Raw genomic sequence first — 26,914 nt, forward strand, 5'->3', positions numbered from 1 at the left:
TATGCTTTTCATCTGTCCGCCCACTGTACTTACCTGACTGCTCTGCAGACTGATGTAGGCTTTTTGCTTTGGCTTATCAGGCTAATCAGACTTACTGTATTTGGCTTATCAGACTTGTCCTTACTGTGTTTGGTCTTCCAGAATAAGCACTATGGTTTCACTACGCAATACGTGATCTGATTGATCTTTTTTTTCTCTTTTGTAAAAAGTTTCTCTCAAAATTTTCTGGTTCTTCTAACACAAATCCTGCAGATACCTACAGAGCTGATCTATGTCACCTGCACGTTATCATTTCTGCTCACTCCTGGCTATGTGCTTGCAGAGACATCAGCTGGGTGCTTTCTGTGCCCCCTGAAGTTAACTCAGCCTAAAAAGGGGGGTTATGCAAAGTGCGTTCAATGATGCACCTGCCAATCGGGTGCTAAAGCAAGACCTCCAGATTCTTTGGATCGGAAGGATCCTTTTAACATTGACTTTCTGATGAGAAAGCTTAGGAAACTTACTGGTCAAGTGAGCTCGCAACAAACGACTATCTGTCACGCTAACTGCAGCAGGGTTCATGCGTCACAGTAAATCCCAGTAATGTCATGAAAGTGACAGGAGTAGACTCATTCTCTAACCTTGACTGCCTGATGTCCAAACCGATCTCTAGTGTGTCTCCCTTTCTCCAGCCGTCCCGCTTGACTGCAGTGCTGAAGACCCAGCCCGGCACGCCTCTCACGCCCCATGTCACGTCTTTGACCCAAGTCCAATTACACAGCTGGCTGGGGTTTGATGACATAACCTCATTTCCTAGAGGAGGCCAAGGCAGGGTGGAGCGGAGTTGGGGTACAGTCCTTCAGACTGACACCCATCAAAGAGCAGGGCGCCCACTCGGAGGGTAACAACACGGCCACCTGGGCCTGGCCTGGTGCTGTTTTACAACGTGTGGAACTGTTGCTGACATGCCCATTAAAGCTCCACCGCATTGACAAGCTCGCCCTCGCCACCTCTCGCGTTCTGCTCTTTGACCCTGGAGGCCCTCTCAGTAATCACCCTCCAGCGCACGTAGAGCCACATCATCGCTGCCGCAGTCCATGTGAAGGGACGCAACTCTGTGCATAATGTTGCATAATTCATTGGATGCATTTTCTGCTGATGCCAATACAATTCAGTGCTGACGTGCAGTGCTCGCTCTTAATGGAATGCTTGGCACTACAATTGCTTGTTGCCTCTTTTTGTTTGGCTTTTGTACCGCTAGCATCAAAGACAAACTTATAGCTAGCAAGTTAATAAGGAAACAGCTAATACCCACTGTCATAATATGTAGGTTCTGTACACAACTTAGGACTTGTGCTGTATTCATATTCTGTGTGATGCAGACTGTCACCAGGTTAACAGGAAGGTAAATGCCCTGATTAGTCCTAATCCCCTCATTAGGAAGTCCTATCATCCTCTGCACACAGCTCAGCCCAGGACTGCAAAGGGCTTGTTTGTTGTAGGTTTTGCAAGGTTTCCGAACTGTTTTCTAAAATACCCACAGCCCACCATCCAGAGCACAGAGCAGCATATACACAGGGCTGGCCCAGCATGACCTCAGTGTTTGAAACTGTCACAAAGGAAAAAATACAACAAAACACCATGATTTCTTAAAATAAGATTTTTTTAATATTACTTATTATCATAAAGATGTATTTACACACTTTACAGAAATAGAAAATAAAAACACAAAGCTACGCATGAAAGAGAAAAAAATAGGTACTCCCAAGAGCTAAAGCTTATCTTTATAAATTAGAAACCAAAATTTCAAATATGTACACAGTATTCAACCAGTTCTGATACACTTTGCCCAGTTCAACATCAAACAGAGACTGTACATTTGGCCAGGCAGGTAATATTAACACACAGATGTGAACCACCTGATTACAAGAAAAATAAGAAACGGAGTAATACACAATGTCTTTGATGTCCTTCTGCAACATACTATTACTGGTCAGACAATAGGTGGGTGAAGGTCCTCCTAAGCTCTTGTTCACCTTCTGCAGTGGCATTTTCACATTTAAGGGCTATAGGAGTGTGCACTGAAATAGACAGAGGGCTGATCTGCTGTATCACTGGTTCACATTTGAGTGTGCTGCAGGAGGAATGATTCTCAGCGTAACAGAAATTCTTTGGGAGGTCAAATCTTGTTCAACCTGTTGATCACTCAGCAGCAGAGGTGAGTAACAGTGAGTACATTTCAGCTCCCTGGCCTCTTCGCCAGCCTGCGTTTTACTTTAAAAAAAGCAGAGCGCACACCTCTTTTTCTTTCTGAAGGGTATTAGTGGAATCTGACAGGAAAGCCCCTCCTAGCTCAGGAAAGATCATTTTATTTCCCAAAGTTGATGTGTCTGGGATGGAGGACCATGAAGACGCAGTGTTCTGTACTTCTTCTATCGCCAATACTTCAACAACAGATCTCACCCCCCCCCCCCCCCCAACCAGCTCCCTGCCCCCAACTCATGCTAACAGGGATCGTGCAGTCTTTCACTCCTAAGCATCTCGTTCCCAGCCAAATGCACATTATCACAGGTGAATAAGAGCAAATATGTGAATTAGAAATTCTTCAAACATACCAGAGAGACAAGCTAGCAAGTGCATAGGAACAACATTACTCAGGCCTCGTGATTTAATGAAAATAAAACAGAGAACAGGAATTGTTTTCTCTGACGTGAGCTCTGCTGGAAAAGGCCATTAAGGAACTCTGGAGGGCTCCATTAAAATGTATTGGTTTACCATTTCAATTTGAGCTGGTGTATCTTTTCTCTTCATGCCATGAAGCCCATTACTCAAATGCGCTTCTGAGGACTGTGGATTACGCTCTGCAGTGCAGGATGAGTGTTAGTTATAATGTGTCCATTGCAGAATCTGCAGAAAAGGATTTCTAGACCAATACTGTAACAAATAGCCAGTGTTCCCCCTGTAGACAGAAAGGAACATCAGTCTACCTTTGGGCAGCCAGCTGATGAATAGGTACAATCCCTTTAAGGACCAGCGGAAGGTGTTGTGAAATACTGGAAAACCACTACATGCCTGGAGCCTCTGATTTATTTTTCCAACAGTGCAATGGAATTGCAAAAGAAATGTGCATCCTCACAGGCCCATGCGCTGAAGTCCTGAAGGGAAGTCAGGGATCCCGGGAGCACAGCTCTGCAGTGTTGAGGAATAATGCCCTCTTTGCTGTGTCTTCTCAGCAGTGCCACTGACCGGTGAATTGGAAAGAACTGTACTTTGGATCTGTGATATTTGGTTTCAGATTGCGACATTCAATTCTTAATGACAGAGAATTTGTCACTGGTTTAGCAATATTGAGGGGGTGGCAGAGAGGGCTAAAAGACCCCCTTCCCTCAAGCCAGTTCTTGACCTCCCATGCTTGTTGGCTTTGGGCCAAAGTGCTGATCCTTCGCTTCAGGGTGGTGCACATGGAGAGATACATTCATGAAGCAGGAGCACGGACACAGGCTTCATTCAGCACCTTAACAGTCAGGGGCTCCCCGAACCGCACGTTTTCCACACCCCTCCTTTGTGCAGACGCCCCCTCCCCGACCCCCCCCCCCCCCCCTCCCCCACACCCCGACTCTCCCTTCCCACTCCTTCTCTTGTTGCTGGGCTGCATGGGCCCCCAGCACCCCGTCTCCGAGACACACCGGAGATCTTAAACAGACACACAAGGCAGCCCTTGAAACTCTTCAATTACGTGCAATATTAATCAAATCTAAATCATTCAGAAGGGATGAAAGAATAACGGTCAGACTGAGATTATTAGTATTCACCGTGCCTTAAATTTTAATGCATTTTTAATCAAGGTAAGCTAGGCTCGGGTACATTATCACTGTTATTACTTCTGGATCTTATTAAGACATGTTCCTGCAGGCTGGAAGAACTGCTGAAAGACCACAGCTCTTCTGTTTTCATTAAAAATGAGCAGGAAAAAACGATTGCATTCTGCATGGTTTGAGCTCCAACCAAATTCTTTCATAAATAATAAGAAAAAGAAAATCCTTGCAATCCAGCTTCTAGTAGCATCATTATAGCTGAAAGGCTATTTGGGGAATATAGTTGTGGGTTCCTGCCTCACTTTACCTTGGGGAAATATAGAGATTTAGCATTTGAGCTATTGGAGACAAAAGCTTGAAGTATCTGAATGCTCCTTAATGTTTTATTACCACATTAAAGCCTGCCACTCACCTGCAAATTGCATGAAAAAACTCTGGGTTAGCTCATCCTTTCTTAACCTGCATCCTATTCAACTTAGGTTGATGTGACTTGTAGGATTGCCTTCAGCGGACCATCCACGCTTGATAGGTTAATGATGGCAGTCCAGAACTCTACAAAGCTCTTCTGCAGAGTCTGACCTGAACATTGAAAAGGCAACTATATCCCCATGGTGGCATTACAGTGGTTAGCAAGTCTGTGAGCATGGAGCAAGAGGTGCATATATAGGCAGAGAGATATACGATATTATAAATACACATATATAAGTATAAGTATTACTTAAATAAATGCACAGAACAGAGATAGCTCTGGTGTAGGCTTCTAACACAGCACCCTGAGAAAAACAAAACAAATTCCAGTATGATGTAAAGGCATTGCATCCCATCAATCAAAAGTTTCAATCTCTTCACAATGAATGTAAAGAACTCTAATGCCAGTCAGTCAGATAGCAGACAGTGCAGCGAGGATAGGCTGGAACAGGTAACTTGGATACTGAGCTAGTTAGACAATGTGCAGGGGTCTAATTTATTAAAAAGCTGACTTCCTTATCATGTTTTCTAAAACCTCTGTATAGTACGATTTAGCAATGTGTTTGTCAGCTTTCGAGGCTCCACGTTGAGGTAACCTGGCAGCGTTTTGGAGACAATTATCATTTGGCACTTCATTAAAGAAAAAAGGCAGTAAGTTGACTACATTGACGGTGCTGGCAGGGTAGTATTTTACAGAGGTACTAAAAAAGGAATATGCATGTACACGTATTCTTTCATAGGATGCCAAAAAGCAGGAGAGTATAATTTCAATTTTAGCCTGGTGAAATGTTTGGGAACATCAGAATTTGGGTTCAAATAAGTCTTGAGGAAAAAAACAACAACATGAGCAATACCATCTCATGCCAGTCTACGATAAACAACAGACTCCAGCCTTGTTTTGCTTTCTAAAAAGGAGGCCTGCTGCAGACCTGGAAGGGTTGGAGTAGTGTAGTCTCCTGACCGGGGACGAAGCTTGTTGGGTGGACTGGGGAGAACCGAGCGCTGGACACTCATGACTGACCGATCGCCTCCCTGCCCTCCGCAAGCCCCCTCCTCCCTACTCCTACAGCCGAGCAGAGTGACATAGCAGCAGAACCAAGGACCACAATCACCTCAGACTGGAGGACGGCACTACCGCACCTTCTGAAGGGTCTGACGCTTTAGGACTAAGACTGATTGGACCGGGCTCCTGAGTGGGCCGCACGTCATGCAGGGTGTGTGACTCCGGGCAGAGGGCAACGAAAGGGCTCTAGAAGCGAGTGAGAAAACACAGAGAGAGAATCTGGTAGCTTCCAGATTCCAGATTCCACCCCCCTCCCCCCCCACACTCCCCTCCCTCCCCTCCCCCTCAACCCCCCCAACACACACACTCTCCCTTGCAGAGCCGGGGGGAGTTGGCTTGTCCTTCTGGGCAGACGAAGAGTTGCTTGAAGAAAAAAAAAACGCGAGGCGCTGTTTAGGACGCCCGTCTTCGGGCTGGGCTAGCCCAGGCCCCCACTGCAAGGCCCCCCAGTGCAGAGGAAGAGCGATCAGAATCTGGGGGAAGGGCGTTCTCGGCAGTGCCTGCAAGAAAAGGGAGAAGACAAGAGGTGTAAGCCTAGGCAGCCCCCCATAAATTGTGATGTTAATTGAATTGCAGAGGTGCCAAGCCGGCCTGTATTTGTTGTAAGCCTCAAGAGCAGCTCCTTCAGAAGCCTTTACAGGGTATCATGCCTTCCATGCAATAGGAGTTCATTCTCAAAAGTGCTTGGGGAAACAGGGCAGAGCCTGACTGAGAGGCACAAGGACGATTCAGGAGTGTGCAGGCCTTTTGATTGTGAAACTGAAGCCAGACCAGGAAAACAGTGCAGACAGTCAGATAGGTTTCTTACAATGGGTGTACCCTGCACCCGAAACATTTGGAATCTGTTTCGCGAATGAAATCATCTTTCAGATCTTTTAGTTTTTTATCTTGCTTCTTCCTGCTTTGATTGCACTGAGGCAGTACTCTGGTCTTCTCTAGTACTTATCACAAAGCCCAAATTGTGACCAAGTGGCTGATGACAAAATATATTTACATCTGCAAATGAGCCATGATAATTTCATTTTCTTTCTGAAAGAGTAGCAAAGCAACTTCAAATGTCAGTTCAGTAGTGTTCATTCTTCTACAAATGTCTTGTGTAGAAAATAGCTAGACTGGCCCATTCTATATGTTATAAAGCATGTTCAAATGTTTGGATTTTCTAACTTTTCTCACTAGTGGCATCCAATCAACATGCCCAAGGCAATGTCTGAGATCACTCTGGGAGTCACATGGACAGGTATGATTCTCTAAACTGCAGTTCATACTTCTTCATCCTGTGCTGTCCTGCTGCCGCCCCTATCTCATTGCTCGAAAAATCTCCTGAGCTCGGAAAAATATATTTCCAGCACTGTTTCCCTAATCAAATATAATCCCCCCAGAAGCCTTATCTATGGCTGAGTCCCTGTGTGAAAGGCAATATTTCTCACCTAATCCTGCTGCACCTCTGAGGGACTCAGAGTGGGACCACAGTGCTCTGTGCTGACTAAGGTCCATTCTTGGGCATTAGGTTAAACTGCTGCTGTGGCCGAATTAGAAACAGGATTTAAGTGTTTCATTATTTCTGAAGTTTATTTTTTGTGAATGCTTCTTCCGATTCAAACCAGGTTTCCTGCCTTTTTGTTATTTGTTTTCTTTTGTCATACGCTGGCAGGAGTTCAGCTCAGCTGAAAAGACTCTCACCTCGGGAACATGTGCTCGGTTATGACACAGGAGTTTCTAAAAGTCAGGATTGAAACACCTGCTAGTTCCCCCTCTCTCCTGTGGGGTTTTGCCTGTGGAAATCTCTAATGCTTGGACCTTAGACATTTACTAAATCCTATGGCAGGAAGGTACAACTGGTTCAGCTGAACCCTGAATGAAAACGATCAGGGTTTTCATTACTTTATTAATTTTTCCTTTCAGCTGTAAAACCGGCAAGCATGCCTGAACTCGGCCCCCGGCCTCTTTGTTCAGGCAGCGGGAGCTGAGGTACTCAAGGCCTCGTCTCCATCGGCAACAGTGCTGGAGGCAGGGAGTGTGTGTTTTTTTTTGGGGGGGGGGATTCTCCTCCCCACACACTTGTTAATGGGAGCCAGGGTCCAATTCTGACTGGCAACACAGACAGGCACAATGGAGCCTTTTTCTCCAGCTCCCATTGAGTTTGATCTAGGATCATTCCCTCTTGGGTGGAACAATACCTGACTCCCACTGTTTCCAAAGACAGGCTCCCCCATGAGAAGAATGAGAAGAAGCAAAACAAAAACTTGCAAGTGAACGTGCTCTCTGGATCAGGGCGTGAGCAGTGTGGTCCTGCTGTTGGCAGTCCTGCCTGCTGAAACATTAATTCCCCCAGTATGAGACAGGTCTCAGCCTGGTTCTTAGCGTGATGGACTACAAGTCTTACAGTTTTCAAGTAGATGGGACTCATTCAGGAGGGACAGACTGTAGGACAGGCCTGATCACCAGAGTTTTCCACAGTGATTTTTTATAGTGGAAGGAACAGACATAAATGATCTGTTTGTGAAAGCTGGACTGTTACAGATTTCAAACATTAAAACTTCAACTGTTGGAAGATTATCTATCCCCCCAAAACATTCAAATTTTAAACATTGCTGAGCAGTTTATACATACATTTCATGTATTAAACTCTTGGAGGGGTGTGTTATTGACACCTGTGGTTAAATATATCATATTTTGCTTTCTGTAAAAATTCCCCTGTTTCGGAGGTGCAACAAGAACAACCTGTCGTTGGATTGGTTGCCTTTTGCACTGTTTAGCATCCTTTATTTTCAGCATTCCAGTTTCCTTAATGCTGCCATTGGTCGGTTTTTAATCCTTAATTCAAAAACTGTTTTCTGACATAACTAAGCACTATATACAGTTCTTACCAATGAGGTGTACTAAAAAAAGAGAAAATAATTTCTTGCGCCTGCATTGAGCGAATCAGAACCATCCCGTGCATAGCTTTTGTGCGCATGATGCTCCTTCGTTTCAAATAGTATTCACCACCCTATCTGGAAAGAATTGGTCGCCTTTTGCCATTTTTAAAGCGCACTGAAACTGGTAAGGCGAACATTGTCCTATTTTCAACCTGCGCTTCCTAGGTCTTCCTGTCTGTACTTTTCGAAGTGCAGAATTTTAAAGCACACCAGTTATAAGCTTAATTCCCAGAAATAAACAGGAGCATGACTGAAAAACGTTTAAAAAAAATAAAAAGGCGGCTCACTCACTGCCTCTTTCATGTCCTGCCTCTGCAAAGCTATTAACCCCGTCATTAACCAACACCTCGAACGTTTACAACACGGCTTTCCCTGCAGGGTTAATTTATGGTAGAGCTCCCCAGGTTTGCGCAGTGTGTGTTTTGGCATGTCCTGTGAGGTTACTGCGCGCTGCTGTAGGGTCCCGGGCTGCAGAAAGACAGCTGGACGAGCCTGCTCTGACACAGAAGTTCTCGGTATTGCTGGCATGCAGGTTGTTTCCCTCCGCCAGAGAACACGCTCGAAAACTATCGTTCGCGTCTATACCGAGGAATTACCGGGGAGTAAGGATTATAAATTTGTAGTTGCAGATTTACTGTTACTGCGCTTCATGCTTTCAGAAACGTACTGTACTGTAGGTGCGCTGACTTGCGTACGAGGTCTGTGGTTTCTGAAACTTGGAAGGGAGTAAATAAGGTCATTTGAAAGGCACCGTATTATCTGGACCCTCGTAGTAGCTTCGAATGAGTAGCGTCGAACACAACGTTCGTGCGTAGGGAAGGTTTCTCATGACATTCTGAGGAGACCGAGATATTTTAGAGACAGAATCACTGTGGACAGCAAAACACACGGGTTGTCGAGTGGCCTGTCCGCTTTCTAAACTTCTCTCATTTCACCCAGGCGCACTGCTGCTTAAAAGGTTGTGTGACTTTTCCCCCTTGCTCCTCGACTGATGACTACAAAATGTTCAAACTCAACATAAATACGAAGTACAACTAAAATAATATATATAAATTATTATTTGTAAGACATGGCTCACACAGCTGTTTTCCTGCAAAATCAAATATCCTTATATTTTAAAGCTGACCTACAGGTCTATTAAGATTAAACTTAACCCCCCCCCCGCTCCCCTCCCAATGTAGTCTTTCAAGGAAATGGCTTTCATTAAATTATTTATTTTAGAAAGGAGGAGTTGAGCCCTGGCTGTTAGGTATGATTTCTAAGTTGTACAATCCAAACCACCAGTAATTTGAGTTTTCCCTTCTGTTAATAAAACTCGAGAAGTTATTGGAGAAATGAGAAAGGTCAGGCTGAAGTCCAGTAATGATATAAAGATATGGGGCTCTTGCTGCCAAAAATAATCCAACTTTGGCTGTGCTGACTATTTTCCTGCCTGGACACTTGAGCCTTGCTCAGGATGACTGTTACCTGTAGGTGCTGTTTAGACATGGTTGGAGTAATGTTTTGCTGGCTGGTTGATACATGAACTTTGAAAAGAAAACATTGACTGTGTTTTCCTTTTCCTTGCCAGTGTTTCTGTTGTGCTGTAACTGCTCAGAGAGCAGCCCTCTCACAAATAACCTCTGTCATAGGACAGCAATATGACGCAATGACACATGATTAATTTATAAATATAATTGGTTAACAATTACCTTTCCATAACCTCATCACCCCCTCCCTCCCGCAATCCCAGAATAAAATGATAGGGATCTGTTGTAAGAGGCAGATAAGCTGTTCTACTGTATACATTGCAGTGGGCAGTTTGCCTTCTGCACCATTCAGTTTCAGACAAGGGAAAGACACTATAGATTGTAACTTCACTATAAATTCAAGTATATTCTATATATATTCAAGAAATATGAAAACAAACAAGGTATTCAGTGCACACTTCTGTATGAATTGTGTTGAACTGTAGGTGACAGAGCCTAGGTACAGTGCACAGTGCTTTGAGATCATTGAGGTGTTTTATAAAATAAAGATTAATTATAATTGTGTTCTAAATCATACTTTTTCGGTAAACCTGCTAAAGTCTACTCTGTTATCAGAATATGGAAGCCAAATAAAAAGACTTATTAAGAAAATATTCTTACAGAAAGCTTCAAAGCCATATAAAGCCCCAAAAGGCAATATTTTGGGGCTGCATGAAATAGAAAAATATCCACAATAAAAAAAGGTTTTAATTGCAGGGCTGTTTCCCTTTCTTCCAGATGATGGCTTCCACTTGTTTACACTTGACACCTTGGGAGAGCATGTTGGAGAAGCAGGGGGAGGACGTAGTGTAAGACGTCCTACACCCAGCCCCCTAGGGGGCGCCAAACCAGACTCACCTGCTCTAGAATGGCATGGGCCCCTTGTGAGAGAGGCGGGGTCGGGGGCGTCTCCTCTTCCAGCCGGCCGGCCTGTGGCTCTGGCCGCCCCGCGCGGCGCTGTGCTGGACAAGCTTCCTCACGCTTCCACCTTCCTCCATGTCCTTGCTCTGCTCCGTGGAGGCCAACGGCCCTGCAGAGACCAGAGGGGAGGCGTTGGTCTGGGCGTGTGTGCGTGTGTGCGTGTGTGCGCGTGTGCGCGTGTGGGCCATGGCAGGGTCCGTCCCGCGCTTTCCTGAGCTGATCGGAGCTGAGCCGGTGTAGAACAGATGAGCGCTTCCTCTTTCTCACAGAACCAAGGAGAGCTGCCCAGCTGCAGACCACCGGTGTCTGACAGACCGGCGCCGTGGCTCAGTCCTGCCACTCCGAAGCGCAGGGAGCTCATTGTTTAAACTGTTTGGGCACATGGGGAAAAGAGACTCTCTCCGGCCTTCGCACCACGTGCCGCGCAGCTCTGTGTGTGTGCGTGCTTGCGTGCAGATGTTAACAGTCATCTCTCAACAAGGCTGATCTTATGCTCTAGGAGGAGTGGACAGAGCCTCCAGGCCACAGCTGGACTGTCAGTATGTACAGTACATACATACCATAGATAGGCTGTTCCCCCTACTGCTTGTTCTTTATCAGAAAATCATTCATTTGCTACAGAACACTGAACAACAGTTTTCCATAGATCCCTTTACATTCAGCAATCTGGCACAGCTCAGCCTGGACTGGTCTGTCGCTCGGAAATGACTGAAGCCACACTGTTCCTGTGAGCGTGTATACACTATATATATCTTTCTCAGGGCTGCTGTGCTTTACAGTGGAAAATTCCCAAAGCCCAGCCTGAGAATGATTGCTCAGCTGCAGCTCATTGTAGCCTGATATTAATTATACATGTGTCTTACCAGGAGCAGGGCTAATCGTGACTTCTTTTTTTGTCTGCTCAGGAATGTATTGATTGATAACTTATTTATGAGATGTTTTCACATTTTCTTACTTGTTTGAGCCCTGAAGTATTTTTCTGCAGTATCCGACATACTGTATATTGCTTGTACTGTAAATGGCACCTCCAGTATATAACTCTCAGGTTGAATGGTAGTGTTCTACAGTTCCTCTCCCCTTCTTCTGTAGTTCATACATGTTGGGATCCCCTCATCTCTCGCCTTCCAGCCCCCCCCCCCCACACACACACTCCTCAACGGGGCATCTTCAAGAGCAAGCCGAGCGGCTCTGTCTTGGAAAGACGGAAGATGCCATTTGCGCTTTCCTGTCAACAACCAGAATGACATCACTCACATTGTGTCCAGAAATTCCCACTCATTCTGAGAAAAAGCTGGAGGTCCTAAAGGAAATGGCTGCCACCGACTGCTACTTTTAGTAATTGAATTGACTATCCGTCCTTGAAATGAAGCGCAATCTGACATCAATAGATTTTTTGTCGTTAACACTTTCTTAAGAACGAATCCTGTAACTCCAATAGATAAAATGCTGTACGTTTTATAGAAAAAAAACAATTGAAGATTTTTGTCTCAACAGTAATTCAGATTTAAATGGGTTAAAATTAAATATGCTGTAAGTTTCCTCGTTGGCAAGATTCATTGCTTATGTCTGACTGCTTCCATTCCAAGACTGACTTTGTGCATGATATAAAAAGAACAGAGACTCCACTTAATTAGTCTTATTGGAACTGTTTGCAAATTCCATCTGCTGTCAATCGATGGTAGATCTGCTGAGCTGTCTGGTTAGATATGTTGGAACTACTCTCCTTTTACTTTCCAGTCCAGGCAGTTAACAAGTAAACTTTCTCTAAGCAATTCTTATTAAACACATGTATTACTTACAACATTGCATATGCAGCTTTAGAACAAGTACTCTGTCTGTAAAAGGATTAGAGATCTATAAATCCATTCATGCTTGCTCTGTCTGCATATCTTCAACCATTCATGCAACTGCTAACCATTTACTGGCTTTAAATTGCTAGTGTATGAGTAGATACAGTACATTTTCATTTTAATCTCTTTTTAAGGAGGAAAGGACTCCTGGCATTATTTTTTAAATAGTGGAGCTAATTCATTTAGACATACAAATGGCTACAGGACATTTATTAGCATCTCAGAACAAAAACAAGATCTTTTTTACAGGCACCTAATCCTCATCTTATCCTCATGTTATGATAGCACATACAGAAAGAGCAATGACAGTTTACACTTTCTGACTGCTTTTAGCTTGTGCCTTTTTTATCTTGAGGGCTTAATGTGTCGGAGGCCCTGAGTGTGTTAATCAGCAGGAAGAATTACTGCCTATTCTCTGGGGCCCCTGTGGGAGATTTCCCTGAGACACTCGCTATTGCTGGGGCAACTCTAGAGACATTTGAGGATATCCTGCAATTGAGCCAAATGTCTCCTATCCTGCCTGTTGAATACAACGCTTGGCGCACTGTCTCATCCACAATTTAATTGCTCTTCAACATGCATAGTCACGTGTGTCACAATATTTGAGAAGTTATGTTTTACCCGGTTAGAGTGAGAAACGCTCTGATTATGCCACACCTGGAACTACGCTTTCGCAGAAGGCAGGAAAGCGTATCGAGAGGCACTTCTGCTGAGCTCTGTCAGGCCTTTTTTAATGAGGCAGCTCAGGCACTCCTAGTTTACAGAGCTGTCAGGCCTGGGACCGCTCACTGTTCAGCGCAGAGCAAAAAACACAGCTTTTGGAAGAATCTACGGCAGCCAGGCCACAGGAAGGGAAAAAAAAATTAATGAAAACTTCTAAAAATAATTCTGTCAAAGGAAGATAAGTCAATAAGGAATTAACGTGCCGCCTGGAGGGAACCTTGGTTCAGGCACATGGGTTTGGTCTTTTCTAGGAGTAAGAGTAGTGCGGCAGACCTCACCTGCTGAAGATACAGGAGCTAGGTCAACAGAGAACGGCGCAGAGCCCCAGGCCAAGGCCAAAAGCAGATTCAGCCCAGTTAAACCCACAATAGTAGGTTCCTGGAGCTGTGAGTCTTTACTAATAAGGGACTTTAGCTCAAAACTAGACTTGGCCATCAGGATGTAGTGTCTCCTGAAATTGAAGCTGAAGGAGGTGAGCACATCAGCTCTGATTTCAGTTTGCCGAGCGCATCGGAATGTATTTGGAATATATGTATTTTTTTACTGCACACAGCAAGGTAGCTGAGTGTGAAGTTGAAGCGATCTTCATCTTTCCGAGCTTCAGAATGACACTAAGAAGAAATTAAATGAAAAATGGGGCTGTTTAACCAGAGAGATGTCTCATGATACCTGCAGTTATCAACTGATCGTCTCAGTGAGAATACTTTTAGTATTTTGCCTTCAAACAAAATGCCACTCATTCTCCAGTATGTAATTCCCAGATTAAAGCTTAATAAAATGGGAATTTCAGGAATGCATTGATGCCGGTTGGTAGTCTGAAGAAGGAAACCTTGCATTGCCGGTTGGACTCTTTCCAAACCAAAGACAAATGGCCAGTTGCTCCTGTTTCATTTCGTGCTCCTGCTCCTCCACACTCCTCAGGCACTCTCCATTATCTTTCCTCTTTCGTTTGTCCTACTGATATCTGTCTGACAGCGGGCTTCTATAAATGACAAAATAGCCCTCAATGAATGAAGTTTACATGTGTAACTTGTCTGCAGCTTGGTCTGTTAGCAGAGAGAGCTGGGAGTGGAGATTGATGGAAAGCATGAGCAGAAGTTCCTTCAACTGTGTGGCAAGCTACAGCAGTGGTACTGCATCCCACAGAAGGGCATAATGGACTGAAGCTGTAGAGTTCTGCCAGCTTGACGGCACCTTACGTGTTACAATCTGACAATGTAAGCAAAGGACGGCACTCAGGTACAGTGTAGCGTTAAAGTGTGAGTTTGTTGTGGGTAGCAGCTAGTGTAAAAGAGTCTAGGATATCTGGTTGTGTGTCACATCATGCCTATCATTGGCTAAATGCAAGCTTAGATCAGGCCTACCTAGAAAATGCACTGAAAGTATTAATATGTTCATTGAAATAAGATGCTCCTTGGGTATTTCTCCTGTTCATAAAACAGTGTTCCCTAAGCCTCTTACTGGAACATTTCTATTCAGCCTGTAACCGATGGTATATTTTATTTTTGCTTTGCTCAATCCTTGTTGCATTGCTGATAAAAAGCATGTCTGCAGGGGTCCCTACAGTTTTTGCTGAGCTTGTAAGCTATCTGGAGCCTGTTATGCTTCTGAGCCCATTACCCATTATCATCTCCCCTCTGTGAGGGAGAAAATAAGCAACTTCAAAGCTTTCTGATGGGTAAACAAGCAGCTGCCATTGCATGGAAATGAGCACATTGGATTGGAACCCAGGGCTGCAGTAACCATGGCGAGTGAGGCCTGGCTGCTGCCTGTTCCGCCACACACAGCCAGATCTGCAGCTCTGAGCGCTGACAGCACTAGACACAGCCTTGCCATCCCACTCAGAGGGCATTGTCTGCCTGATAATTGATCTTGGCAACAGCTAAGTGCCCAGTGTCAAAGGTGAAGGGATGTTGTAATGAGCCTAAAATTTGTTTTTGAGAAGTAACAGAGGCAGAATGAGGAGGCATTTAACTGATCTAGGTCCATTTGATCTTGGCTACTGCTGATCCAGATCCCATTCTGAGCCATTTAAATCCTTGAAATGGCAAAGCCCAGCTGCTAGGAGTTGTTTCTGTTTTTCCTCTTTTATTGTTATCTGGTGACATGTGGTCCTGACGTTGCAGAATGAAATGTTGTCATTTTTAAAGTTCAGTAAAGATTCACAAGATACATAGATTCACTAGATAAATATATACAGTACTTACACTGAACAGCTTCATAAGTACACATATTACCCACTGATGAAAATAGCTTCCCAGACAGGAAGGCTATATCTGTACTTGAACCAACAAATTGAAATTCACAGGTTGATAAACATGCAGAGCTGGAAGAAAATTTCACTGGAATTCTGGCTTCTGTCTTAGAGTCTTTATGAAATATCCACTGCACTAATTTTCCACAAACTGTGCATGTGCTGTTGTACTGCATAATAACCACTTTGCAGCCCAGCAGGTGAATCTGGCAATTGAGTGTTTCCCTAATTCCCTGAGATTGATGAATCTACTTACTCTCTAGTGGCCTCTGACCTAAATTATGCCAACGGTCCACTCTGGCTGCTGTCACAGACATTTATACTAGCAGAGGTAAACTGTATCTGAACGGCTGTATTTCTATCGCACCAACAGAGAGGTCTCAGTGCCAGTCTTACTGACTGGAGCTGGAAGGTCACGTTTCCAGAGCTCATCTTCACTGAGCCTCTGCTCAGACCCCAGCCCCTGCTCTGCTGTGGGAGGCAGGAGGCGAGAGGAGTGTGGAAGGTGTCTGACCATCAGTGCAGCTGTGTGTTTGTCCAGGTACACCTAGCCTCCTGTCCCTCGCCAGAGGGATTTGTTATTCAGCTTTCGAATGAGAAGATCTGGGCATGTGGTAAATTCATGGAGATTAAATGTGAGCAGGAGGTCTTTCATTGTCCATCTTTGCGGGCTCTTCTACAGAGCATACCCAACAGACACACGCACTCATCAGTGCTCTCCTGAACGGACACAGAGCAGAATACCAAGGGAAAGATCATGAATTTCCCAGCAGAGAGAAGACAAAAATGACAACTGCGATGTGTCTATGTTACATACAGGATGTGCATCCTAAAGACTTCGGTGTTACTATTGGAGTAAATGCTACCAGTCTGTGAATTATCTTCAGGTCATGTTCTTAACTCAGTGTTACCTTGGAAGATCACTTGAGGTGGGCACTGGTGGCCCACCACAGTGGTCGAGTAGGAGCTGTGAAGTATCGTGATGTCTTTAAATGTCTTGCTTTTCGACAGGAAGTTTCCTGAAAGGGTTAAGAGTAGATATAATCCCTTTCTAGCCCTTTTCTGCAGCCTGCGGTTTCTGATGAGTACAAGAAAGCCATGCCTAGCACTAAGCAGCCCATCTGTGAGAAACAGGCTGCCGCTGAGTTTGCCTGGCGCGTACCTGATGCGTGAAGAGAGAGGTCGTTACACATCCCTGCACCGCAACCCGGGAAATAATAATTAAAATAAAATCCATTCTGAAAGATTCTGCCTTCTGAAGGCAATGCTGCTTATCGCTTGCCTACCAGTAACTCAGGTTCTTGGCAGAAACTGGTACCAATCTCTTGTGGACTTTCAAACCACGTTTCCATGGCAGCGACAGTGAAAGGCGCTCAGTTAGGAATAAAAAGAATGACATTGTCAGCTGGAATGAATCAGGTTTCCCAGTTTACAAATTTCAGTGCACCAGCCCTGAATCCGTGATGAGTGTGTCTTGGGCGGTTTAACCCTTTCCTCGTGCTGCTCCCAGCGTGTAAGGAGTGGACTTCAGCGCTCGGCTCCCTGCTTGACATGCAGCATTGTGCTGCTGTGATAATGCCGGGCTTGTCAGGTTGGAGAAGGGCGGCTTTGTCCGCCACGACTCCGCAAAAGGAAAAGAAAGTGCATGAAAAATGACAAAACTGCCCCATTTTGGACTTAACCCCTCACCTGCCAGGTGTGCATCGCCGCTCCCCCAACTCTGTAACGAGCGACCACAGCAAAGCGACTAACAAACTCCAACGCAAACTACTGCATACAACACTTTCCAGGCCCACAGAGACGTCTGTCACCCTCAGGTGAAACACAGGACGCAATGCATTTGTTTTGCTTTACAATGCATCATCCTGGTCTCTGCGCTTTGCCATAGCTCTCTATGAACTGTCATGCCTGTGCCATGCCTTTGCGTTGTTGGCCTTTGCTACGCTTTGCTCTGCTCCAATTATGGTACGCCACAGCAATCCGAGAGCAGCAGACACAGAAAGGTATAATTGAGGTGTAATTGTAGCTTTAGCTTATATTTGCAACCAATGTGCCGCCCACCCAGCACAACTGACGTATTTCGTAGTATGAAGTCAGATTGTTTGGTTTAAAGTGTCTCGGAATAACACAATGACACCAAGCTGGTGTGGTAAACAACAAACGGTGTGGTAACCTGGCGAAGAACAACGAGTGCCTCCTTATTCGAGTGATCTGAGGTGAATCCTGGAGCAGAAAGTGCTGGGCGGGCAGGCCCGTGCAGAGGGGCCAGGGGATAGGCCTGACGTTCGATTTCTCCTGACCTGGCGCTGGAGAGGGGAGGGTGCCGTCCTGACAGGGACTGTGTTCGGATGGCAGCAGTGGCGCAACCGGCCAGGACCTTGCACAGAAGAGCTGCCAGTGGAGACATAGGGTGGTGCCAATCAGCCCGGGGGGGGGGGGCAGCCCTCAGCCTCCGTCTTCTGAGACGCCAAGCGGGGGGAGCGGGGGGCATGCTCTACTAAGGGAAGACTGCCCTTCCCACCTCTCCCCTCCACCCGGATCAGCTGAAACCCACAGGCTGTCCGAAGGAGACTGCTGTGAGTGGGGAGCAGGCAGTTTGGTGATGGTTACCGCCAGTGGGTGGCACCCAGACCCCCACGAGCTCCCCGATTTCATTGTGAGGTCAGTCCGTTGGGTACTGCTCAATGTTCAAGCTCCTCGGGGGATGCAGAACTCTGAGAAGCAGAGTTTCTGCTCTTAAATTCATTGAAATGCTAGGCGAGTGCCAGACCTTTTGGATCAAAAGCTAACAGGTGGTTAGCTGGCTTGTTATTAGAGGACAAAAGCAATATATTCCTGCTCGCAATCATGCATGTTTGAATATTTCCATCAGACGCAGCTGCAGAGGTGAGGACAGAAATGACACTCTAGGTGTGAATAAACAATTCTCACTCCGCGTGCAGACAATTAAAATGGGACAAATGGTTGAAAATGAAAAAGCGAAATAAGAAAACGTCCATTTTATGTAAAACCTGGTATTAGTTGGAAACAATTAAAAATCCTCCAGTTTGTTTAAGGCTTGATTTGGGGTACTGGGACGCTGTATTGTTTTAGAACTGCATTATGGTGTACATTACTACTGTGTTTCCATTAGCGAACATGGCCCCAATAAATCCAAGATGTGTTCCATGGCTTTCAGTCATTGCTAGCAAAGGTACTTTTCCCTGATAAATTCCTTTTCTTTTTTGACTCATAAACAGCTGTCTACTATACAACACTTCAGGGAAACAGGAAATGCAAATTAAATAGAACAGCTTGGCGGTAGGCATTAAATTGTTAGAAAAAAAACAACAACAACAAGATAACAGTATTATATCCACAAAAAAAAATCCAATTTTCCCCTGTAAGTAAATGTGCGAGGCCGGCAGCTGGTACATCGTTATCTTGACTTCTACTGGGAACCCGCAGTTACCGCGCAGAACAAAATCCCTTTTCTGCATAATTACTGTCGATGATGACAGTTAGAAAAGATTTCAGGTGCGCGTGTGGAATTCATTGCTGCCTGCAGTAAACACGGAGCTTCAAAAATTGATGGAGCTAGTACAGAGTGGAATAAAACATTTTTAAAGAATCACCCGGAACGTCCTCGACCGCAAAAACTTTTATGAGCTCATTATGGCATTTTCCTATGCACAGCAAAAACGTCGGTCTGCGTTCAAGTTTAAAAAAAAATTCATGTTGAGCTTTGCATTTTCACGAACAACAAAAGGCTTCTGGGAGCGGCGTTAAGAACACAAGGTGTAGCAGTGGGACCGGGGACCTTTGACCCGCAGCTTGAAGTCCACCGAGGAGGCTGCCTCGCGCTGCTCACCGTCCCGTTCACAGATGACAACCGAGACAGTTCTCGCGAGCTGTCTACCACATGGGTGGACACCATGTGGACACCTTGCCACACCGGTGTGTGAGTGCTGCCTTTTACATCAGCACATGAGTGCTCCAGGACATCTCAAAACTGCAAGCTGACTTAGTTCTTACCTGTACTATTCGTTATGCGATTAACTGGTCTGACGTGATCCCAGCCCATCCCACATCTAGCAACGGTGGAGACTAATTTAAAGACTAATTTATTTTTCTCCCATTTAATGAAAATAGGAAACACTCTTTTACACAATTACTTATGAGTGTCTGCAATAAACAATCTAAGTATTCTATTTAAACCTTAGAGTAATAGAGAACAGCAACAGGCTACTAAAATCACACAACCAAGATGAGTTTGTACTCATTTATACATGTATGTGTGACATTTTTATGTACAGGCACATCTTTTTCCATTCAAATGGACTGTGAAACTAATTAAAGCACGCACATTCACCAACCTTAAATATTAATTCAGAAGTTAGCCCTGCAGTTAATAAAAAAAATTCACCCTGTTCATATCAGGCGGCAACAACTGTAACTACACTTCGGTTTTAAAAGGGAGCTGTAAATCTTTGAATATTCCGCCTTGGTGGAAATGTAAGTTGTTTGAAATTTCCTGGTTTAATGAAGTTGTTAAAGCCGTGAATTGGGGTTCCTGGGAGTGTGGAGGGGCTGTGATGTTGGAACAAAGGTTTGCTCGCGTGCTGGTGGGCGAAGGCCCCGGCGGTGTCTCGAGAGGGAGCTGCAGCAGGCCTGGCTGAGGCTCGCTCCCTGAAGCCATGCAAGGCCTTTCGCTCATTATCACAGTGTGCCTTTTATCCACCTGCAAATTTGGAAGAGGCAGAGAGACCACCAGCTGTGAGGTTTTACAGGCTTTTTAATATTTCAATGCCCGCCTGCTCCTTCACTCCTGAAAGCCCGCGGCACCTGTACAAACCCAGAGCCCCTGCTGTCACTCTCTCTCTTTGCACTAAACTTAAGACCAAAGCCGGTGCTCGGCTTTTTCTGATTTATTTATTTGAGGTCCTTAAATTGCGTGCAGGCTCTCTGCAGGCACGCGTGCTGGAATCTGCAAGGTAGAGCCACCCTCAGAGGTAAACAGAGAACCAGACTCGCTTTTATACCTTTAATGAATATTGATGAATATTCATCTAGATACCAGGAAGAAAATCAAAACATTGTGTTTGCATTTCCTTCTACACAGCTGAAGAAAGACTTCTTTTCAACATTAAATAGTCTTTTCTTTGAAATTGAATATCTCTGTATCTCTGGTCATCACTAGGAAAACTGCATGGTATCTGCGATGGGCACAAGAACATGTGGCTCATGTAGAGGGGAGGCACTGAATTATACATTGACTGCTCCATCTGTGCCAGGTAAAGTAACAGCCTGCCACCCTCAAGCCCCAGAATGGATCAGCCTCCAATGGCAGTCTTATTTGCATCGCCAAAGAAGGCCTGAGAGTGATTACCTAGCCTTCATTGTCTAGGTGCTTTACAAACACTTCAGCCAGGATGAAGGTGTTCGCTGGGGTCCCTGACTGCAACCACAACTAATCCTCTCAACAACTCGCGAATGGGACGGCTAGTGTAGGATGCAATTAAGAGAGAATAGAAGCAATCAATTTGCCATCCAATCCGAAGGTGCTAGAAGAGTGCTGTTCTGTAAATTGGGGCTTGTGGAAGACAAAGCTGAACTGCTGTGGCCACCCTGACTGCAGGCGGCCTGCTCTCTCTCTCTGCTTCTGCAGGATGGAGGCAATCCAGGTTATTCATAAAATAGATCTGAACCTGTGACCTCGTGATAGAGAGTTTCTGCTGCTGTCTGCCAACAAGCAGTGAGCCTCAAAAGACCTGCCAACTGATTCCACATTGTCCTGTAATAGCTGCACAGGCCTTCTGCATGGCTTTTGTCTATCATCCTGTTGTTACAATATAATCCAAGAGAGGCTTGATTTTTTTTGTTCTTTTTATGACCCCTATGATATTGATTGTAGACCCACAGACCGTTAAGCAAGTGCACTCAACGTGCTGGAATCATGACTTAATAGCTTCTGTGTACTTCTAAGAAAGGTCCATTGATGTGGATTAACAAAATATCCCAGTGATCTTTGAAAAGAAACATTGCCTGCCTGCAGCTTCCTTAACGAGGCCCGTATTTATTTTGCCGGCCTGCCTGTGGCTCTTCTTGACCTAGAACGTATGGCAGTGTGTCTGAGACACCCATGCTGGTGTGAGACCCTACGCAACAATACATCAAAGTTTAATACAAAATAAAAGCAACGTTGACAGCTTGCATGAAATTGGCCCTTTGCACGCACAAGCTTTCACGAACTCTAGCCAGGTCTAGCCATTAAACAGGTGAGTAATCTTCACTTTAGATAACTCACCTGTTTAATGGGGGCTGCACATACAGTAGAAAGTCACCCAGACAGCTAAAATTAGACCTTTCAGGCTTTTCTGTTTCGCTGTTCTGACCCTTTCTGCTCATTGGGTGTTGAGGGATTTATGCTGTTTCAGTGCAAAGTGACAGAAGAGAGGAAGCAGACATATCAGTCAGGGCAGGCTGGATGCTTCTATTCCCACTTGCATTTCAGTCCGGCCTCAGATGTAGCTGATCGATAGGGGATCAATGAGGCACAAGCCCTTACAGCACACCTTGGAGACTGTCCGCTCAGTTACCAAGCACAGGTAATTTAAACACACCTTCACACACAGAGCTCATTGCTTAAAGGCCAGGAGAATCAGGAAGAAGCACAAAGACATGAGTGCTTCATTCTTTTCTGGCATTACTGAGTTATTCCGCACAGATCCCTTCAATATCCTTTCTTATTGCAGGGTACACTGAGCCCGGCTGCTACAGCCTGTTGCATTAGTGGCTCAGTGTCTTCAGTAGCAAGAGGACTAAAACCATCAAAATCATGAAGCCGCTCACACAAATGACTGAAATAGCTTGAAATTTCTAGCAAACTAGGAATGAACTCAGAGCATTGATCTAAAGATGAAAGACTTCACACCCACTGCCTACACGCCGAGCCTCTCTTAACACCTTCCCTCGACAGCAGACATCAGTTGCATGTTTAGCACAGACAGATGTAAGCTTCAGTGACGCTCAGTATTCTTTCAATGGAGTTAACATTGCAAGTGGCATGCACTGGCACAGAGGAACGGAAGCACAACCTGCAACAAGCAACATATTCCTGCTTTGCACTAAACTGCACTTCTCACGCCTCTGTCTAACATCCTGTAGTGTTCTGTGCCTAATGGTGCCACCCTAGGGCATGTAAAATGACACCTTAATGTAGGCTGGTCATTTCCCATTGAGTCATATAAAAATAGAAATGGTATTGTGTGGGTATAATGCATGCGTGCAAGCATGGATAAATATTTCTTGAAGCGATGCCTAAAATGCATGTGTACCCACACATACCACTCACTGCCCATTAGTACAAGGGTGTCATTACTGGCAATAATCTAGGAATTTACCGTATCTCCCTTGCTCATTTTTACACTAAACTGTTACTGTGCTTTGCTCTCACAGCCTGGATCTTGCTTCAGCAAACTGTTTCCTTCCAAACCATCTGATTTCCTAAAATGCACTCCTGCATGTCAGTGCAACAGCTTTTGCAAATCAAGAAAGTGCCCCCAGCCTGGTGCATGACTCTCACTGAATGCAATTTTATGATTTACATTCGCACCTTTGTGTGTGAGTGTATGTGTGTATTACATGAGTCAACCTTAACCGCGATCGTGGTCCATCTGATCTGCAGTGACACCATACTGTGCTTCTCTGTGTGACAAAGCCGTACAATTTCATTCACCATGGTTTAAAAGTCAGCTCTACTCATAATGGAAAACATTCAGCCTCCTGCTCGTATGCAAATAAAAACATGTCCACCCAGAAAGACTTCTTTGGCACCAGAGTGGCAATTCAATACTAGGTTGTGATTTTATAAAATGTCAATATACACACACATAAATGTATATAACATGCTCATTATATATAAATACACATAAATAATACCTACATGTTCTCTGACAAGCTTGGAGGTACTCAGAGCAATTTTGTTCTATTAATGTCAGTGTATTGCCAACAGAAGAGCAGCCCCATGCAGAGATTAAACCTCTCAGTCTGAACAGAAGCATTTTATCTGTGAGATAAGCAAGTTATAATAACAAAGCAATCGATGCCCATTCAAGTTGATCAAATAAAACAAACAAGCCACAACAACAGAAACTAGAGAACCACTGCACTGCAGTACAGCCCTTGACCAGGTGCTAATACTCTCAGGGTTCGAAACACTGAGGACTAACCGGTTATGTAGTGGATTAACTACAGATGCCTGGCTGAGCCTGTGCTGTCAGGAGGAGAGAAGGAATTCTAGAGAGCCTGAACGCAACATCCAGAGCTCCCTGACTTACCGGCACTGGCAGAGCACAGCAGAGACACCAACAGCACAATCACCAGTGTCAGGATCTTCACATTCATTTCTGCACTTCCCTCTGGCACTCCGTTAGTCAGTAGCTGATATAGTGCAGCGTGCGCGCGTGTGCGTGTGTGCGTGTGTGTGTGTGTGAGAGAGAGAGAGAGGGAGAGGGAGTGTTCTCTCCTGAGGGGAGACTGTGTGTGCGAATATGTATGAGTGTGTGTGTGTGAACACTCGTCCAGACCTCTATCTATATATGTATTTGTAATGTATTTATATATCTGTGTGCAAGCCTGACAGCGCCACGCCGAGACTGAAGGCACGTCTCAGTCTGAGCTCTCCTGAGGAGGTGTGTTTCTGTTAGAGAAAGGCTGCTGGTGCCAAGTTCAGCAGAGCTGTGAATGTGCGGAGCGGCAGCCTGCAGCAGGTTTTTGTATGTGAGCTGTTTGCCTTGAATAAGAAGCCCAGTCGGTCATGTGGCTTATGTATCATTGACTCTCTGGGTCACGGAAAAGGGGCCTCCCTGTTACCCCCCCCCACCTAATCGACCCTCCCACAGAGGACACAGAGACAGGGGGAGAGGGAAAGAGAGGGGGAGAGATCGTGAGTGAGTGAGTGGTGTTCGGGGTTATTATAATAACAAAACAGAGTCTTGTTAAAAAGACATTTCCAGTTCTTTTCGGGAACTAGAAATCCAAAAATTAAGGTGAAGCGGGAGCGAGGTAGCAGAGAGGGAGAGAAAAAGTTATTTTCCTTTTGTCTCTTTCCCATCTGCACAGAACAAGTCTCTATCCCAGTTCTCCCTCCTGCCCCCCAGCCTTGTTTCCTTTGACAAATTGTATGAAATAAATACTTGAAAGTTATTAACCCTCCTGCCACAGAGCCAACTGTAGGGAAACAGCTGACAAACTTCAGAACTCTGCACAAATTCCCCTGGATTGAAAACTTAAATAGAAAAGGCATGATATTCAAAGTTTTTTTTCCGGACTAAAATTAGATTTGTATATTCAAAATTTTACAATAACTTTCAGAAATGTAGCTTTGCAGAGCAGAATAATCTACTCCTGTGCACAATTTTAACCCGTTTCTTTTTCTCCTCCAGAATTTGGTTTTGAAATATTTTCCTTGACTGAATTTTTTAAATCGAATTTGAAAATACACGACTATTTATTCAGAAAAATAGATCTTTTCAGCATCCGTTGGGGAAAAAGGGAAAACTTTTTTAAAAACAACATCAAGAGCAGCACTTCACACCACCTTTACTCTGCGACCGATGTTGGAGGTTTGCACGAGCCAGCCTAACAGTGCAATCATTTGTATATAAATCACATAGATTACAATAGTCACAGGTCATTGAACTATAAATGTGCCTCAATTGAATAAAAACACTAGAAGCAACAGCCTGGTGAAGGTACTGTCTGCACAGTTCTAATGATGTAAATTGAGTCTGGGTACATTTTGCTGTGCTGTGTCTCAGGACACTCTGACACATATATAGACTTTGAGCCTAAGAAATATATCAGTGCCAGACAGCATGAAAAAGTACCCCATTGCTTAATGAAAAGAAAAGAAACAGCATTTCAACTGCTGTGCTATGCTGGTACTAATAATTAAGTTCAACTTCTTGTGTCAGTGAACTTCAACAAGTACACGTGCAAAGCATTACAGAGCGACTGTAAATGCTGTGAAATCCCTTGTCTCCTTTTACTGTGAGTTAATCAATAGGCCTGCGTGAATATTTGAACTCCTCAAGCAAATAAAAGGGTTAACAGTTCAGATGAGAATCAACGTGTTCTGACTGCGTTCAACAGGAATGCAGAGAAGACAATGCTGGTGTACTTCATGCGTGTTGGTTTGAGTTCACTCCGGTTTAGGAGAGGAAGCAGCAGTGTGTCGGATCTCACATGCGTGTGCAAGGTGTGGAGAGGATCTAGTCGGGAGAATTGCCTCTGCTCGCAGCGACTGCAGGCTCGTCCGCAGCGGGTTTGTCTGCATTTTGCGCTGTGAGAGAAGCAAGCAGGTGCTTCTTCGTGATCGGGAAAGCAAGGCGCCCCTGCACCCCCTGCAGTCTGAGAGATCTCCCCGGTGGCCCGGCTTCTGAATGCAAGAAGTAAAACCGGATGACTGCACTGTGCCTGGCCACAACCCCAGATAGTCCAGCTCCTGCTCGCCGGGCTCACATGCTAGCGAAAGGGTGGCTGGAATGTGCTGCCGTTCACCTGTCAGAGAGGGCATTGTTCGGCCGGTGACGTGTCTGGAGGCTAACATGTACATGGACGTGGCACCCACTTGAAAACTAAGAACAGGAGTACCTTACAACCTTTTTCACCCGCTTCAGTGCCTAATCAATTAGCCTCGGGGGTCTCTGAGATGCTGTCTACTGATTCTTATCTACATGGCTCTTTTATTTTGCCAAGAAATGTGCCAAGCAGCGTTAAAGAGATGCGCTGAATGTCACTCTCTGGAGTGTTTTCTAGGGATGATGATTCATTGCTCTGCGCTGGGGGAAGCCAACCCTTTTTGAAGATTCTGTCAAGCATTCCTTTACTTTGTCTTTGCTTTTTAGTCAGTTTGTTTTTCAAAATGCACCCAAGCCTTTCAGTCTCCGTGTGGGTCATTGCGCTTCATTGTGTCGCTTGAACAGGTTTCCTCCTTCGTGCCGATACTCGTCTGAGGTGAATGACTGTTAAGCCACCTATCTGCATTATCCAGTTAGCTTATCGACATTTGTTGTTGAATTTTATAATGACTGAGACAGGAACCATCATGATACCCAGGCAATAATTGTGAGAGTGTTGAGTAAAGTTAAAACACTTACATATTGCAAGGGGAGGTCATCAAACGAAGCACATTTCAGTGTCACTAACAATGACAGTGTGTGTGCGATGCAATGGTGCTGAAGCAACAAGTTGTTTTTGACCCCTCAGGACCTGACTTCCCCTTCAGTGGCATTAGAAATCATGCTGTAAAGATGGCTGCCCCACTACAAAGTGACACAGCTGCACAGGCCATGAGGTTTCTGTTTAAACTCACATGGCCTCCGTAGGAGAAGGGCTGTACACCAGTAGGGTGTGGACAAACAAGTGCTAAAT

The 26,914-nt window shown here is 45.0% G+C and overlaps 1 protein-coding gene across 1 annotated transcript; it reads right to left on the minus strand.

Moving 5' to 3' along the window:
* Window positions 1–5,618: 5,618 nt before the first annotated feature.
* Window positions 5,619–23,891, minus strand: apln (apelin). The gene is made up of 3 exons (XM_088924773.1): window positions 23,818–23,891; window positions 10,610–10,781; window positions 5,619–5,825 (listed from the first exon to the last, which is right to left on the minus strand). The coding sequence occupies exons 1-2, from the start codon at window positions 23,882–23,884 to the stop codon at window positions 10,615–10,617; spliced, it is 234 nt and encodes a 77-aa protein (XP_088780899.1). The 5' UTR covers window positions 23,885–23,891; the 3' UTR covers window positions 5,619–5,825; window positions 10,610–10,614.
* Between the last annotated feature and the right edge of the window lie 3,023 nt (window positions 23,892–26,914).

This window comes from Atractosteus spatula, chromosome 9 (assembly GCF_055471065.1).
Source record: "Atractosteus spatula isolate fAtrSpa1 chromosome 9, fAtrSpa1.hap1, whole genome shotgun sequence".
NCBI classification, from domain to species: Eukaryota; Metazoa; Chordata; class Actinopteri; order Semionotiformes; family Lepisosteidae; genus Atractosteus; species Atractosteus spatula.

What these genes read in the sequence shown, in the direction of transcription:
- apln (XM_088924773.1), bottom strand. Translation starts at nt 23,884, where the DNA reads ATGAATGTGAAGATCCTGACACTGGTGATTGTGCTGTTGGTGTCTCTG. An exon ending in GCTGTGCTCTGCCAGTGCCG is followed by an intron (nt 10,782 to 23,817) that starts GTAAGTCAGGGA and finishes TGGTCTCTGCAG; the next exon opens with GGCCGTTGGCCTCCACGGAG.